Source organism: Hirundo rustica, chromosome 11 (genome assembly GCF_015227805.2).
Source record: "Hirundo rustica isolate bHirRus1 chromosome 11, bHirRus1.pri.v3, whole genome shotgun sequence".
Taxonomy (NCBI): domain Eukaryota; kingdom Metazoa; phylum Chordata; class Aves; order Passeriformes; family Hirundinidae; genus Hirundo; species Hirundo rustica.
The window spans coordinates 8,704,439-8,718,575 of NC_053460.1; the positions used below are offsets into that span (position 1 = coordinate 8,704,439).

Consider the following 14,137-nt stretch of genomic DNA (forward strand, 5'->3'; position numbering starts at 1 on the left):
GACAAAGCAAGCTTTGTCCAGGATCACAGCAATACCTTTAAATGGCTTCATCTGTTCATTTGTGATCCTAGAACTTGGCTTTATATCTGCAATGACTTTTTTCCTTTTCAGATTGATACATCTTGTTAAAAAAAGTAAGAAAGTGTGTAGATAACTCTGCAAATATAACTGGATTTCCCAGGTAACCGTTAATCCAATGCTTTCTAAAGCCCATTTCTACCACTAAACAAAAAGTACATATTTCATGATGTGTGCCCATACATCACATGCACATACATATTGCACATTATTTGTGCTGTTCCAGTAGCCTTGGTATTAATAGTAACATATCATTATCTCTCCAGTAATCTTCAGGCAGCTCCCCAAAGGGCACCGCTGGAACCTCCTGAAGTAACAGCTCAAACCAGTGGTGGAAAACTACCCAGCAATGTCTTGTTCTTGCCCCCCAGCTGTAGCTGGGAGGAGAGAAGGAGGGCAGACAGTGTGAGCAACAGAGAGAAAAATGCTACTTTTTTTTGCTGTTTTTAAGCAACAGCAGCTTTATGAAAATAATTTTGCCAAAAAACGCCAGGAGAAACACATGACACATTTTACATGCTCCTGCTGCCAGATGAATTATTTGGTGATGATGGCACCTACAGCACATGGAGATACCTGGTGTTAAAACCAAGGGTGGGTGTTTGAAGCCCATGCCCAGCACCCCACACCATTAATGCCCTGGAGACACTTCCCAGGCAATCAAGAAGAATGGAAAAATCTCATTAACAATGCAGGGTTGTTTTGGAATCTCCCTTTCCAGTTCAGCATCCTCCTAAGGACACCCTGCTCTCAGTGGGGTCTCTCTGGGATAGAAGCACAGACTCCTCCAGGCACAGCACCTCAGGACTGACTCTCCAGAGCAGCACAGCTACTCCTTCATCCACAATCCACCTCATCCTCCCACTCCTCTGCCCAGTCTTCTCTTTTCCACTATCTCCCCAGCTAATCCCAGTCAAGAAACTGGTACACACATTCATTTTATCCACTCTAGTAAGGCAGCTCTCTGATTCTAAAAATACTCCAGGAAATTGAATCAACATTTTGTAATTGACTGGTAGCAGCAATTACTAATAATCAGCAGGAACATAATTTTCTTCATTTTCTACTCTTGCTGTAAAGTAATCTCAATAGCAATCTTGGTTTTGCACACTAAACAAACACAACGGCCAATATGAGAAAAATGGGGAGATAAGGCAGAGTTTCAAAAAGATTAAAAATAAATAAACTATCAAATAGCAAAAAACTGTAATTCAAACAGCCTTTGGGAAAGAGAAAGTTCCTACATTCTCCTGTAAAATGGAAAAACGAGAGCTGCACTCCACTTCTCTCACTCAGTGGCAGCAGCACTGAAGATTGCAGCCCCAGTGCCTGCAGGCAGCATCCCCCCTGCCCAGGCTCCCACAGAGCTGCCAGCTCGCTCTGAGGGTAACACAAGACCCAGCAAGCTGAAGAGCACACTGGACTTGGACTTGAAGGACTGTGCTGGACACAAGGCTGCAGTCAAGCCAACTGCTCAGGTCACAGTGAAAAACACTTCTGTAGAAGGGAGCCTGGCTCTGAATAGATTTTCTGAAGACTGAGACAGCTCTTGCAGATTAAAAACAAGGAATATTTCCCTTCCCCAGCTTGATAAATTTGCTGTAGGTATTTATGGTTTCTAAATCAATACAAGTGCCAATTCATGCAAGGATTTAACTTGGAAGCGTGACCAGCTCGTTGCTTTTCCTTCCAGCCAAGAACAGCAGATGCTCTGCTGCTCTCTGCAAGTATCAGTCCCTAACAGGTATTGATGACTGTATCAAGCCAGCTTGGCTAAAGACAAATCCTCCTCAATTGTGGGAGCTCTCGTCACGCTTGGGAACTGCTCAGCAAGACTCCTTGCCAGCAGCACTGGTGCCTGGCATTTACAAATGGCACATTTCCTCTCTGTCCAGTTCAGAAGACATCCCTTACTCAGGCTGGGAGCAAGCTGCAAAATCCCTACAATCCCCCAGCAAAAATGGGTTGCAATCCAACTTCCCATTCCAAGGAGACCAGAAGAAACATCCCCACACTCACCCCCCTGTGCCCTGGATTGCACATGAACCATCTGCATCCTTCCAAAGGCCAGGTGGGCACTGCTAAGCTCAGGCAATGCCATAAATTATTTCAGAACAGAGGCAGGTGAGCACCCAAGTCCCAGAGTGTGTTGAGAACCCATCTGGGAGCATCACCTGGAGCTCCATAAATGCACCCCCAAAGCATGAGGCAGCACCTCTTCAGAGCCTGTGGAAGAAGAGCCCTTAGAAAGGATGGATCATTCCCAGACAGTTCTAGCAATAAGATCACTAAAACTTTCTTTGGTTCTGGGAAAGGCAAATATCAAGCTGATCTTTGGTGTTTTCAACCTTGGAACAAACTTTGGGAAGTACACACATTGGAAATACAGGATTTTGAGAAACCTCTCGTTTACATTGCTCTTGGAAATTCTTCAGCAGTCCCTGTGGTGTGCTGATGAGCTTTACAGCTGCTGCTTTGGTGCTGGTGCCCTCCAGCACAATCACTGCTTTCCAGGGGGTCTTTGGGATGGGTGGCAAAAAAAGGCACCACTCACGTGGGCAAAACTCCATCTCCTTGCTGCCAGAAGGCTTTGTAATTAACCAGATTATTATTTTTCAATCTCTTGCTTCAAGACATCTCATTTGAAATTGGATTCTCTTTTCTTTGGCTTTTTGGACAGATTTTTTCCTCTCCGGAGGAACAGGAGTCACACTGGAATATGACTCAAAGCTGGTTTTCATTTGTATTTTCAAATAGAAAAAACCACTCGGGCTTTTGAAGACAGATTTCTCTTGGAAAGGGAAAACCCACCAGTGGGTTGTGTCCTTTGTGCTGGTGCCCAGTGCTGCTGTTACCTGCTGGAAACCACGGCTTTGGGCTGACCCCAAATGCTGCTGGCACCAGACACTCTCAGGGGGCTCACGAACACCTCAGAGCCCACCAAAGGCAAAGGCAGGCAGAGGGAGCACTGAGGGAGAGACAGCAAAGACAGAGGGAGAAAGGAAACACCAGCTGTTAAAGAGTCTGTCAGGTTAATCTGAGAGCCTGGCACAGCCTGCAGATGCTTGAGGCTCAGGGAGAGCAGTCAGGTGCCGTGTTTAGCTTCAGCTTTGATGTTACGTCAGACTGAGGGCTCACCCAGAGCCCTCCTCTGCCATCACTGCTCCCTGCTGCTGGGGTGGCCACAATCCTGACAGAGCAGGGCTGCTCCTGGGTCCAGCCCTGCTGCCTTGGCCAGGTCTGTGCGGCCAGAGCAGCCTCCTCGGGCTGTGGGGAGCAGAGCAGAGGCAAAGCATCCACAACTGTGGCTACAGGGCTTGGGGAGAACCTCACCCTGGAGATAAAGGGACTCGTTTCTTGAAGGGCTAGAACAATCACTGCTTTCCAGGGGGTTTTTTGGATTGGAAGTGAAGCAGGCATGATCCAGGTGCAGGGGATACAGAGACATCACAAAGAGACAGGATAGGTCTGTGCTTAGAGAGATTCACATGGCTGCCTTTTATAGCACAGCAAAGCTTTTAGATAAAGAGGTATTTAAATGCCCACATTAAGCTAAGCATCATTTCAGATGCCGTAAAGGTCAGGTTGCAATACTGGAAATGTCCTGAAAAAACCACCAGGACAAAAGAAGTCATCATGGCTGTCAGGATAAGTCACAAACCAAGCAGAAATGGAGATATTGCAAGGTTTTGCAAAGCAAATTGCACTCCTGCAGCCTGTGCAGAGGTGAAGCACTGCTGCTGCAGACCCCTGCCAGGGTCAGAACGCTCTGTGAAGTGCAAGGGTGTCAGCACATGGAACTTACTTAGTGTTGTCTGAATCAATGGTGTGAAAGAGCTTCTCAAGTTCTTCTTCGTTGAGTGTCCCATCAGAAAAGAAGGCCTGGAACTCCTCCAGGGACAGCTTCCCATCATCTGCAAACAGCAACACAGCTGCCATTAGGGAACAGCAAAGCGAGGGGGGCAAGGCTGAAAATCAAGAGTTATTTACCGATTCAAAGGTTCACACCAAAATTATCTCCAAATGCTTCTGCAGAACTGGCCCTGAGCCAGTGCAGGGCTCAGGGTGGGACCTGCAGCTCTGGCTGACCCAGGGGCAGATGAAGATGCTCCTGGGTACGGATGGCCATTGGCAACTAACTGGGCTATTAACCCAAAGCGTGGCTCAAACCCGGAGAGGAGAAACTGGTGAGCTTCACCCTAAAACTGAATTACACTTAAGAAACTATGGAGCGTTTTTACTGCCCTATGTTCAAATGATGCCAGCTGCTCGTTAAAGGACATTTTCTAGATAGGAAAAGACCCTGGGCTGGAATTGCAACAGACCCAGCAGAACCTTTTGCCATTTCCATCCAGCTGCATCCTCTCCAGCCCAGTCCACGTCCCTGCTCTGGACAGAAATGTTAAATGGAAGCTATTCCACTGAGGTGGAAAGGTGGCCAGACACTTTCTGTGTTATTTTATATATTGGTCCCAGTGTGAATTTATACTGGGGCTACTATGGACTCCTTAAATGGCCAAGAAGAAAAAGAAATTATCAAATTCATATACAAGGCGCTAAAAGAAGGACTCTCGCAAGTTTGGCTGATAAGGTGACAAAAGCTTACATTTAACTGATAAATCTGGAGCTTTTCCCTGTGCTCTGCAGACAGGAACAGAGCTGGCTGGGAGAGAGCTCCTGTGAAGTTCAGCAATAAAGCAGCAGGAGAGGGACAAAAGAAACTCTAAAAACCCTTAAATTTACTATTTTTTGTCCAAGCTGCTGACACTACACTCTGGTGTGCAGCAGTGCCTAGGGGGAGAAAAAACTACCCCAGGTCACATATTATTTAAAATCTTTCCATTCATATCCACAGAAGAGTCACAGACTGGAAATGCTGCCTGCTTTGTGGTAGGAGGATGTATCATTTATTATTTAATCAAATCAATAATAAACCCTGTTGTTTCTTTTTCAGAAAATGACGCTAGAGGACAAAATTAGCCAACTCTCCACACACACATCAATCTTTCTTCCTTAAAGTAAGTATACTGCTCCTAAAACATACCTGCATTGCCAAATGCTAACCCAGCTTCCCTTGCCTGGCACAGACAAATTTAGAACAGTGATAAACTGAGTCTAAGATGCCCATTTAATTGGCAATTACGAAAGGAACACAGCAGGGGAACAGTCTGCAGCAACGCTGGGTGAAGAGGGCACCATTTCCCGAGCACCACACTGGCTACAGAGACGGTCCAGCTGCCTTTGTTGTTTTTCTGCATCCCTTCCCCAAAACGTGACCTTTTTGCAGCAGGCAGGGTGCAGAATACCAGCGCACAGCCCGGGGAATGGGCCCCAAATCTGCTGTTTCTGATTACAGAGCACTAAAGCACCTGTACTTCAGCAAGAACCTATTGCTTGAAGCACCCCACCAGTGTCACCTGGGGGTCAACCCAGTGGTGACATTCTGTCACTGAAGGAGATGAAAAGCTGTCCGGAGCAGGAGCCCCATCCACATCACTCATCTCCACCTCTCCAAATTGCACAGCTGGATAAGAAGCTTTTCCCCCTCAGTGCTCCTATTTATGCAGTATCCTAGCCAAGATCAAGGTTTGGTTTCTTCTGATCCTGACTGGCAATGGATGCACATCTTCAAGCACTGAGATCAAAAGGATGACAGCATTTCTATCCCACGAGGGCTAAACAATTCTTTATACCTGGAACACTTTACCTGGAAACCATAAATCAGTGCTTGTTCACCTTCAAACTGTCCTTCCACACAGAGGGCAGCAGAAATAAATTCCCAGGAAAGTCACATAAATCAACTTACTGGGAAAGAACAACTGTAAAGTGAAGTGGATTTTTTTTTTTTTCAGGAGAGTACTTTGATCTGAATTTATAGTTTGCTTAACTCTGAAAAAGACAAAAGTGTTTCTAAGTTTAAGGCAAAAAATCCACAACTTTTATCTAGTGTATGTCTTATAACTTCCGTCTTTTATTTTACTCTTGCTTGATTTGTTTTGCTGTAGGGGTTTTGAGGTTTGTTTTTTTTTTTTTTTTTAGTAATGTGCTCCAGGATGCATTTTTGCTGCAGCCTCTGAAATATCTATGTTTAAAATCAGTGCCAAAACACTGCTGTGACTCCTATCTCTGAACAAGTAGACAGATACCAATTACCATGACAGATCAGATCACTGGAAACCAACACGTACTGAATTCTGTTGGCATTTAACAGCCCAAAGTAATGCAAAACCAGGATGATTTAAAGATCTGGAGGAAGAAGGAGGTGACAGAGAGTTTTATTTAATTTTTATTGTCTGGAGACCCCACAGAACTGTTTGAATAAAAGTATTCTGACCCCACAGAGTTTGAATGAAAGTACCAATTTTATTTGCAAGCAGTTCTCAGGACTTTCATCTCCGCCCCAACCACCAGCACCAAGTACCAGCCAACTTAAAGCTGACTGTTATTTAATATAAACTGGAATACTTCTCTGCAGACACACAAAGCAAAAGCCTTTCTGAGTAATGAGATAATCCTTGAGCTGCATATCTATAATTGTGGAACAGCCTGGGAGCCTGGGTTTCTGGAGCCCAGCAGGCAAAGATGCCTTCAGGGAACTTCAGAGTGATAAGAAGAAGCAGACTGGGCTGGGATTTGCCAGATCAAATTAAACTGTTAAAAACCCCCTGCTGAGGAGGATTGACCACAAGGGTACTGACACCAGGCCCTGGCTCCAACTGCTGTGATAAGAGCTGATGGGACACTGTGGTCCAGGGGGAGCCTTATCAGGACAGCCCCAGCTTTTTCTGACAGCAGGAGTGTCTACACTCAGTAGAGAATGGATGAGACTTCCAGAAAGCAGCTTTTTGCAGAAAGCTGCCGGGTCCAAGAGGTACAAATTCTCCAAAGGGACAGGAAGAGCCTCAATTTGTTCAGCCTCACCCATGCCCTATCCTGCAGAGCTGCTCTGGGATCCATCAGCCCTTGGGAGCTACTTTTGACAGGAAGCATAATGGAAAAAATTGAGATTCTTTACCAAAGCTTACAAAACCAAATAAAGTTTCCATCATTTTTAAGACCTAGAGATCTCGAAGAGATCTAGATCATAAAGATCTTAAGATCTAGAGATCTGAATTTACACAAATATTTGTGACTTCTTTATCTGGGCAACCATACTAAAGGCAGGCAACCTATTTCCACTGTCTCCCTTCCTCCCTCCTCTTTAAACCCAGGACTCGAGTTAACACCTAGCTGCCAGCAAGGACAAGTGCCACTAACTAGAAATTGCCTCCCTTGCACTGATGGGCTGAGAAAAGAGATAATCAGGCCACAGCTATCCTGCCATCACTTCTTCCTGAGAGAGCAATCTTCATTTTACCCCAGCTTTTCAAAATAATTCAATCACAGGCAAAGACCAAAGCAAATTACCAGCCCAACAGAGTTATCAAAGTTAAAACTAAATGAAGAGAGAAGGACAAAGAGAGAGCATTAGAAAGCCCCAGCTGGGATGTTGTTATATCTCCATTTGCCATCATGAAAAGGTGAGGAGTCCAGGAGTGGCTTGTACACCTTCTGACTCACAAAATCAAGCTGTTCTCACCCACCAGCACCGTCCAGGGAAAAATCAAACTGAGATCATAAATCGTCCAAAGCGTAGGAAATCTGATGGCCGAGTTTCTGGAAATTCACTCAGTGATACAAATGGCTTAAAGCAGCTACAAAATAAGGTCACTGTTCTGAGCCTGAGTTTGCTAAATCTGTTTTCAATTACATGAGGTTGCGGCTGCTCATATATTTCCCAGATATATCATGAATATATTTTCTAGCTATTATTATGGCTATACTTCATTACTTACTTTTATTACTCTGCGAGTTCCAAAATGCTCTAAGCTCCGCTTACTTGCAAGTGCCCAACAGCTATGGGTAAGTAAATTGGATTTTATTAGGGCCTGTGAATAAAAATGAGTATCTCTATTTTTTCTTCTTTCTTGGGGGTATGCATGTGCATATACATGAGCCAGCAAGAACAGGGATTGGCTTCCACCCTGACCCCCTCATCCAGCCCCCTCGGGAGCCAGGAGGAGCAACTTCATTCATTTAAACAAAGGGGAATATGGGCTTGAGCTTTCCATCCTGGGCTGTTAGGGAAAATCGCTCCAGCCCCACAGATCTGATGTGTGATGAACCTTTCCACTGGGCAAAGAAGGAGCGCAACCTCTGCATCACCCAGCCCTCTCTGAAATTCATCTGCAGCTCCTCACCAGTAACACAGGCAAAAAAATTCCCCACCCACTTCAATTCCAGCCTCACAGTGTTCTGCTGGGGGCAATTGCATTTAGCTGGAAGCAGCGCTGGTGATGCAGCTCCAGCCCTGGCTGAAGCTGCAGAGGCACCGGAGCTGTGCAGGAGCGGCACAGCTCACGTTTGGGTGGCTCTGCACGAGGACGGCGCCGTTGCCATTGGAACACAGCCCCTGCAAGTGCCTTTGCTAATGAGACGTAACACGCATCATTACAAGGAAATTACTACAATTACAGTAATTTTCTAGTGGAAGAAATTTACAGAATGACTCCAAAATTTTGAAACTTAACTAATGCCCAGCACAGCTGTTTTCACTAGGGTCAGTACCACAGCAAGTGATCTGTGCAGATAACCTAAGAGAGATATTGACATTTGCAATACGGTGAATAATCTCTGTCTGAAACACTCCTGTGCGTTTCTAATGCCAGCTGGGAATGCTGGTGAGACCTACTGGGTGATGCTGGCACAGGAATGCAAAGGCTGGCACAGAAGAGAGTTTCAGATCCAAAGCGAGGGATTGAATTTAAGGATCTGGGGGTTTGCTCACTCAGCTCATTGACAAAACCTTGACAAATGTTTTCCTGTGTACTGGGCGTGATCCCCACCTTTGCCTTCGTGCCATGAACACAGTTTTGAGGTGGTGTCTTCCATCTGCTGCCACGACAGCCCCCGTGGGCACAACCTGCAGCTCCTCGCTCGGGGCAGGCTGGGCACACGCCAAAGCTTCCAGCATCACCATCTCCTTCGTGCCACGTGTCAGGGAAACCTTCGGGGTTTTAATCCTCCCAGAACGTCTTTCCTTCCTGTGCCTGCATGAGGCCTTGGAGGAACATTGGGTGCACAAAGCAAATGAAGGAACGTCCCTTATGAAGGCAGCCAATACCCCTCCCTAGTCATCCACCCCAGGAGTAAAGATCATCCCTTCTGGGGGAATTTGGTTAACTTTTGCCTTCATCAAAGCACAGACTTCATCAAGCACAATATTTAGCCAATTTCACACTTCTCCTTTCTTCTCTGCAGCATAGGATGAAGTTCTGTGGTACAACTGAAACTGAACCATACCCAAAATCTGTGCATGGCACTTGATAGAAGGGCTGAGGATCCTTTCTGTGACTGGATTAGCCTTTTCATTTCCATTAAAATAGGAGAAAAGCGACTTTTATTTCAAAATTACCATATCAGTCAGTATAAGATATTGAGGAATGACTTAAAGCCTGGTTCCTGTTTAGGATGATGGGTAATACTGCATGCACCAAGCAGACAATGGCTGGGAATCTTCCCTGTAGGAATTGGACAGGATAAAAATGGGATTTCCATTGTAGTCAGAAAACTGCGCCTCATTCCCCTGAGAAATAGCCTGGGCATTAAGCAGTGTCCATTAGCATGCCAGAATTTTCCCCAAGCAGCTCAGCTTTTATCATGAAATCAAGCCTTTTGTCATCTCAGAGTTAGAAATAATTTTGAAATTATTTTTAATGGCAGCTGTGGGTAGGTATCAAATGTAAGCTGTAGGTAGGGAGACAGGCAGGACTGATATAACACATTTTCTCTCACTATCTTTGGTGAAGACTGTACTTTTTTGCCACATAATTCTCACCTTGCTGTAATGACCTGATTTAAATGTGTGTGTGAGGAGGCGGTGGTTTATGTGCTCACCCATTACACTGAATTTGGACTTTTCATCACGGGTATCTAGGAATGCCTTCCAAAGAAATTCCTAGTTGTTTATAAATTAAGTGGTGCTATTAGACCTCCCGAAGGTGTAAATAGCCTGGCTAGGTTCAATGCAATTGCTGCTTAATAGAGATTGTAACAAAAAGTCACCCAAGCAGTCAGAATAGGATTCAGACAGAAATGCCTGTAGTCCACAAAGCTTTCTCCAGCCACCATTTTCCTCCAGAAAGCAGGAGGTAACCTGCTTCAGTTTTCTTCTCACTGTCCAAGTTATTTGCTCTCAGTTAAAAAAAGAAAATGAAAGTCAACAGCTGATTCCATGCTTTTGTTTCACATCTGTAGCAGCTCAAGGAAAGCTCTGAGTCAGCCCCTCCACGTGCTGCAGCTCTGTAGTAATTTACGGAAACTGCAGGTGATCTGAGCCCTGGGACCCCATGTACGTGAACATAATGGTCTGGCTTAGGGCAGGGCAGTGGGAAAACATGGAGGAAAGGAAACCAGAGCTTGCAACAAGCAACCATCTGGTGAAGAATTCATTTTGAGAGGCAATATGTGAATTCTCAATGGGTTCCTTGGGCTCCAGCCTGGGCAGCCAAGAGGGGCTGGAGGGGAGGCATGGCTGTGCACCAGGGTCAGTGCTGTAGCATGAAGCAGACCTCTGGGCTATACACCATAAATATACAGTATTAAAGAAATAAATAAACAGAGAGTTCTGGGTTTGGTTGAGATAGAGTTAATTTTCCTCCTAGAGGCTGGTAGTGTGCTGTGCTTTGGATGGAGTATGAGAATAATGCTGATAACACACTGCTGTTCTAGTGGCTGCTGCAGGGATTGGGAACAAACCTTCACCTCTGTTCCTTCACTCTCCCCCATCAGGAAATCTGTTTCCAAGGTGTTGCAGCCATCAGCAGACCCAGCTTAGCTCCAGACACACATCTGCCACTGCCTCTCAGTTATTTTTCATCTTAGCTGACCTGAGACTGCCTTTTTATATTGGGTGCCATTACATGGATGATTGACTTTGAACAACCATAGCTTTTTAGCACCTTTGATTTATTTACTCATTTAAAGTCTCTGCCCTGTGAATTCCACAAGCACAGGCCAGCACAGCAAAGCAGCAGGTTCCTGTGCAGGGCTTGCAGCTTCCTGACCCAAACTGCCTCATTCTCTCTCCCAAAGGCTTTGGTTCCCTGCATATCCAAACACCTGTCTTGCTCTCTCCATTAATACTCAGTCCCATCCCCTCTCTGCCATCCTGAACATCTACTTCTTTCTTCATTAAAGTGCCTTCAGTGTCCCCCCTCCCCACATGTCCCACCTTCTTTTGTCATTTGAACTCTTCAGTGGAACACGCGACATCGTAGACGCAGCTAAACAGAACTAGAATTTCTGTTTTAGAGGAGATTGTGCAGAGAGGAGTGGTTGCAACATCATCAACCTTTGATCTCTATCACTTGATCCCCAAAATTTCTGTTTATTGCCCAGGCATCCTTGTTGCAGACCCCTTCTTCGGTCACCCTCCTGAAGCACGTTGCAGATTGAAAATTAGGAAAATTTTCTTTACTGAAGTGGTGGTCAAGCATTGGAACAGACTGTCCAGGAAAGTGGTGGGATCACCATCTGTGAAGGTATTTAAAAGACTTGTAGATGTGGCACCTGGGGACACAGTGATAGACTCGAAGGGCTCTTGATGATCTTAGAGGGTTTTTCCAACCTTAATCATTCTGTGACTTAAAAACCATCAACAAAGCTTCCTCTAACAAACCCCTGTCAAAGCCCATGAGCTACTAGCAGCCTCTCTAAATATTTGATCTAAAGTGAAAATGAAACCCAAAGGCAGCGCAGCTTGTTGTTAATATGAGATCACTCTGGGCTTCAACCATCCCAAAGCAGTAAATCCTAACTTCAAAACTTTCTTCTTGCATTTAAGGCAAAACTCTTGCTAAAGGAGAGCAGAACCTGCCTCCTGCGGTGCCTTAAAAACAATTATTCTGGAGTTACTACAGAAAATGAAAAATACAATAAAATAAATAGTAGAAGGAAAAACCGATATTTGGATAATCATACTAAATTATTAGATAGCATAGCTGCTATGTTGCTATGCAAAAAATAGTTAATTTTTATGCATCAGCAAACTGCAGTGTGATACATAATTCCTCGCAAGATTAAGCATTTCTTTGTGTGCAGAATAGAGGTGGCCTGGGAATCACAGAGAGATATTTAAATCTGCTCCTGAGCCCTGCCACATCAAAGCAGAGCAGAGGCTTTACATGGGAGGCTTTTTTAGCAATTCCCCACTCACACATCAAAAGCCACGCACGGTTTCAAGCTGTTGCAAGGCTCTAACTCCTGCCATGCCATGGTGATCCTCCAGGTGCATCCCACTGGGTGAGGTCTCTGCGGAGAGGCAGAAGCCCTGGGGTGGTGGGTGGAGATGTAAAACCACTGCAGCACTTGCTGTGCTCTCCTACAAGAACAATATGGGATCTGAGGGATCTCATGCCTCTCTGAACTCCAAGTGACCTTCACCATATCTGAAGACAAGGCCTCTGGGAAGCTACCATGGGTAACATCTTCCAGCAGGCTGGCTGAGGACGGGTCACATACACACACCAGTGCCTGGCCGTCCAGCAGCAAGGAGGGAAACCTGTGTTTCTCTGTAGGGACAAGTCAAAATATCACTTCTGAAGATTATCAAGTCACTTCCCATCCCTGGAAGCATTCAGTGCAAGGCTGGATAGGGCTTTGAGTAGCCTGGTCCAGTGGAAGGAGTCCCTGCCCATGCCAGGGGATTGGAACTAGAGGACCTTTAAGGTACCTGCCAACCCAGACCATTCTATGATTCTATGATCTACTTTATTTCCATCTCCAGGCAGCCAAAACCTTCATTTTGGTGGAAATCAGTTCCTGAAGCTACAGTTCCCTCTTGCACTCGGACAGAGCAGGAGAGTACAAGAGATATTCTCAGGAAATTGCTGGAGCAGCCCCAGCAAGGGCACAGCTGCTGGAGCAGCAGTTGGGTGTTCTGTGTATCCCACCGAGTTTAAGGAACAGCTCAGTGCTTTGAGAGCAGCTAACCCACACCATGGGGCTCACACAGCTCTCAGACTCCTTGAAGAGCAGCAGTGGGGACATGGCCATGGCAAACAGGAGAGAGAGAAAGAAGAAAATATTAGACAGCAGGTGCTTCATCTTAAGACATGTGGGGAAACACCGTTACTTACTGACAGTAACCTCATGCATTCTTAGAACACACTGGAGCCTATACAGGGCCCTCACACTGTCCCCTGTCAAATTAATGTCCCCACTTCTGACTGAGGACAGCTCAGAACCAAGATTTAGAAAAGCAATGTATGTAGTTCTGTGCCATGCCTGAGTGGGAATGTGCTAGCTAAAACATTCGTGAACTATCAGCTCCAGGCAGACTGCCAGCTCCAAAGTTTTCAAACTTTATCATTAAAATTTGGCAGAAACATCAAAAGAAAGAGTAAACCTGGGATGATTGATCAGGAAGTTTCAATCAAGCTGAAGCAGAAGCCAGCACTCCTGACTCCAATACACTCGAGCTCTGCAACAGCCTGTTAAATCCAGATTTCTTGGAAAGCTCAGAAACAGGCACCAAACAGCCCTAATTCCTCCTCTTCCTCATTAACCAGCTTTCTTGCTTGCTTTTGTTTAATGTGCAGATAGATTAATATTTCAGAGGGCCAAGACAGGGTTAGCACTATTTTCAGCTCATTGTACCCTGCACTCAGTTTCAAAATGAGGAAGAGACAAGTGTTTGAGCAAAAAATTATGAAAATGCATGGTGTTCCCTCTCAAAAACATGGTCCTGGTGTGGTCAGGGTATGGCAGGGAGAGAAACTCCCTGGGGCTGAAGCTGTTCTTAGCTGGGCTTGCAGCACCACACTGGATCTGGGCACAGCCTGGTGATGCTGCCAGAGGCTGCTCCGTGAGCAGCTCAGTTGGGATCACTGCTGCCAGATCCCTGGGAGCTGCTCAGTTGGGATCACTGCTGCCAGATCCCTGGGAGCTGCTCATGGGGATCACTGCTGCCAGATCCCTGGGAACTGCTCATGGGGATCACTGCTGCCAGATCCCTGGG

General features: G+C 45.7%; 1 protein-coding gene across 1 annotated transcript in view; it reads right to left on the reverse strand.

The window, feature by feature from the left end:
• NECAB2 (N-terminal EF-hand calcium binding protein 2) overlaps positions 1-14,137 on the reverse strand; it is a 74,089-nt gene that overhangs the window by 32,654 nt on the left and 27,298 nt on the right. Inside the window, exon 3 of the mRNA XM_040075241.2 lies at positions 3,884-3,992. Within this exon, the coding sequence (XP_039931175.1) occupies positions 3,884-3,992 (109 nt within the window). The remainder of the gene's footprint in view (positions 1-3,883; positions 3,993-14,137) is intronic.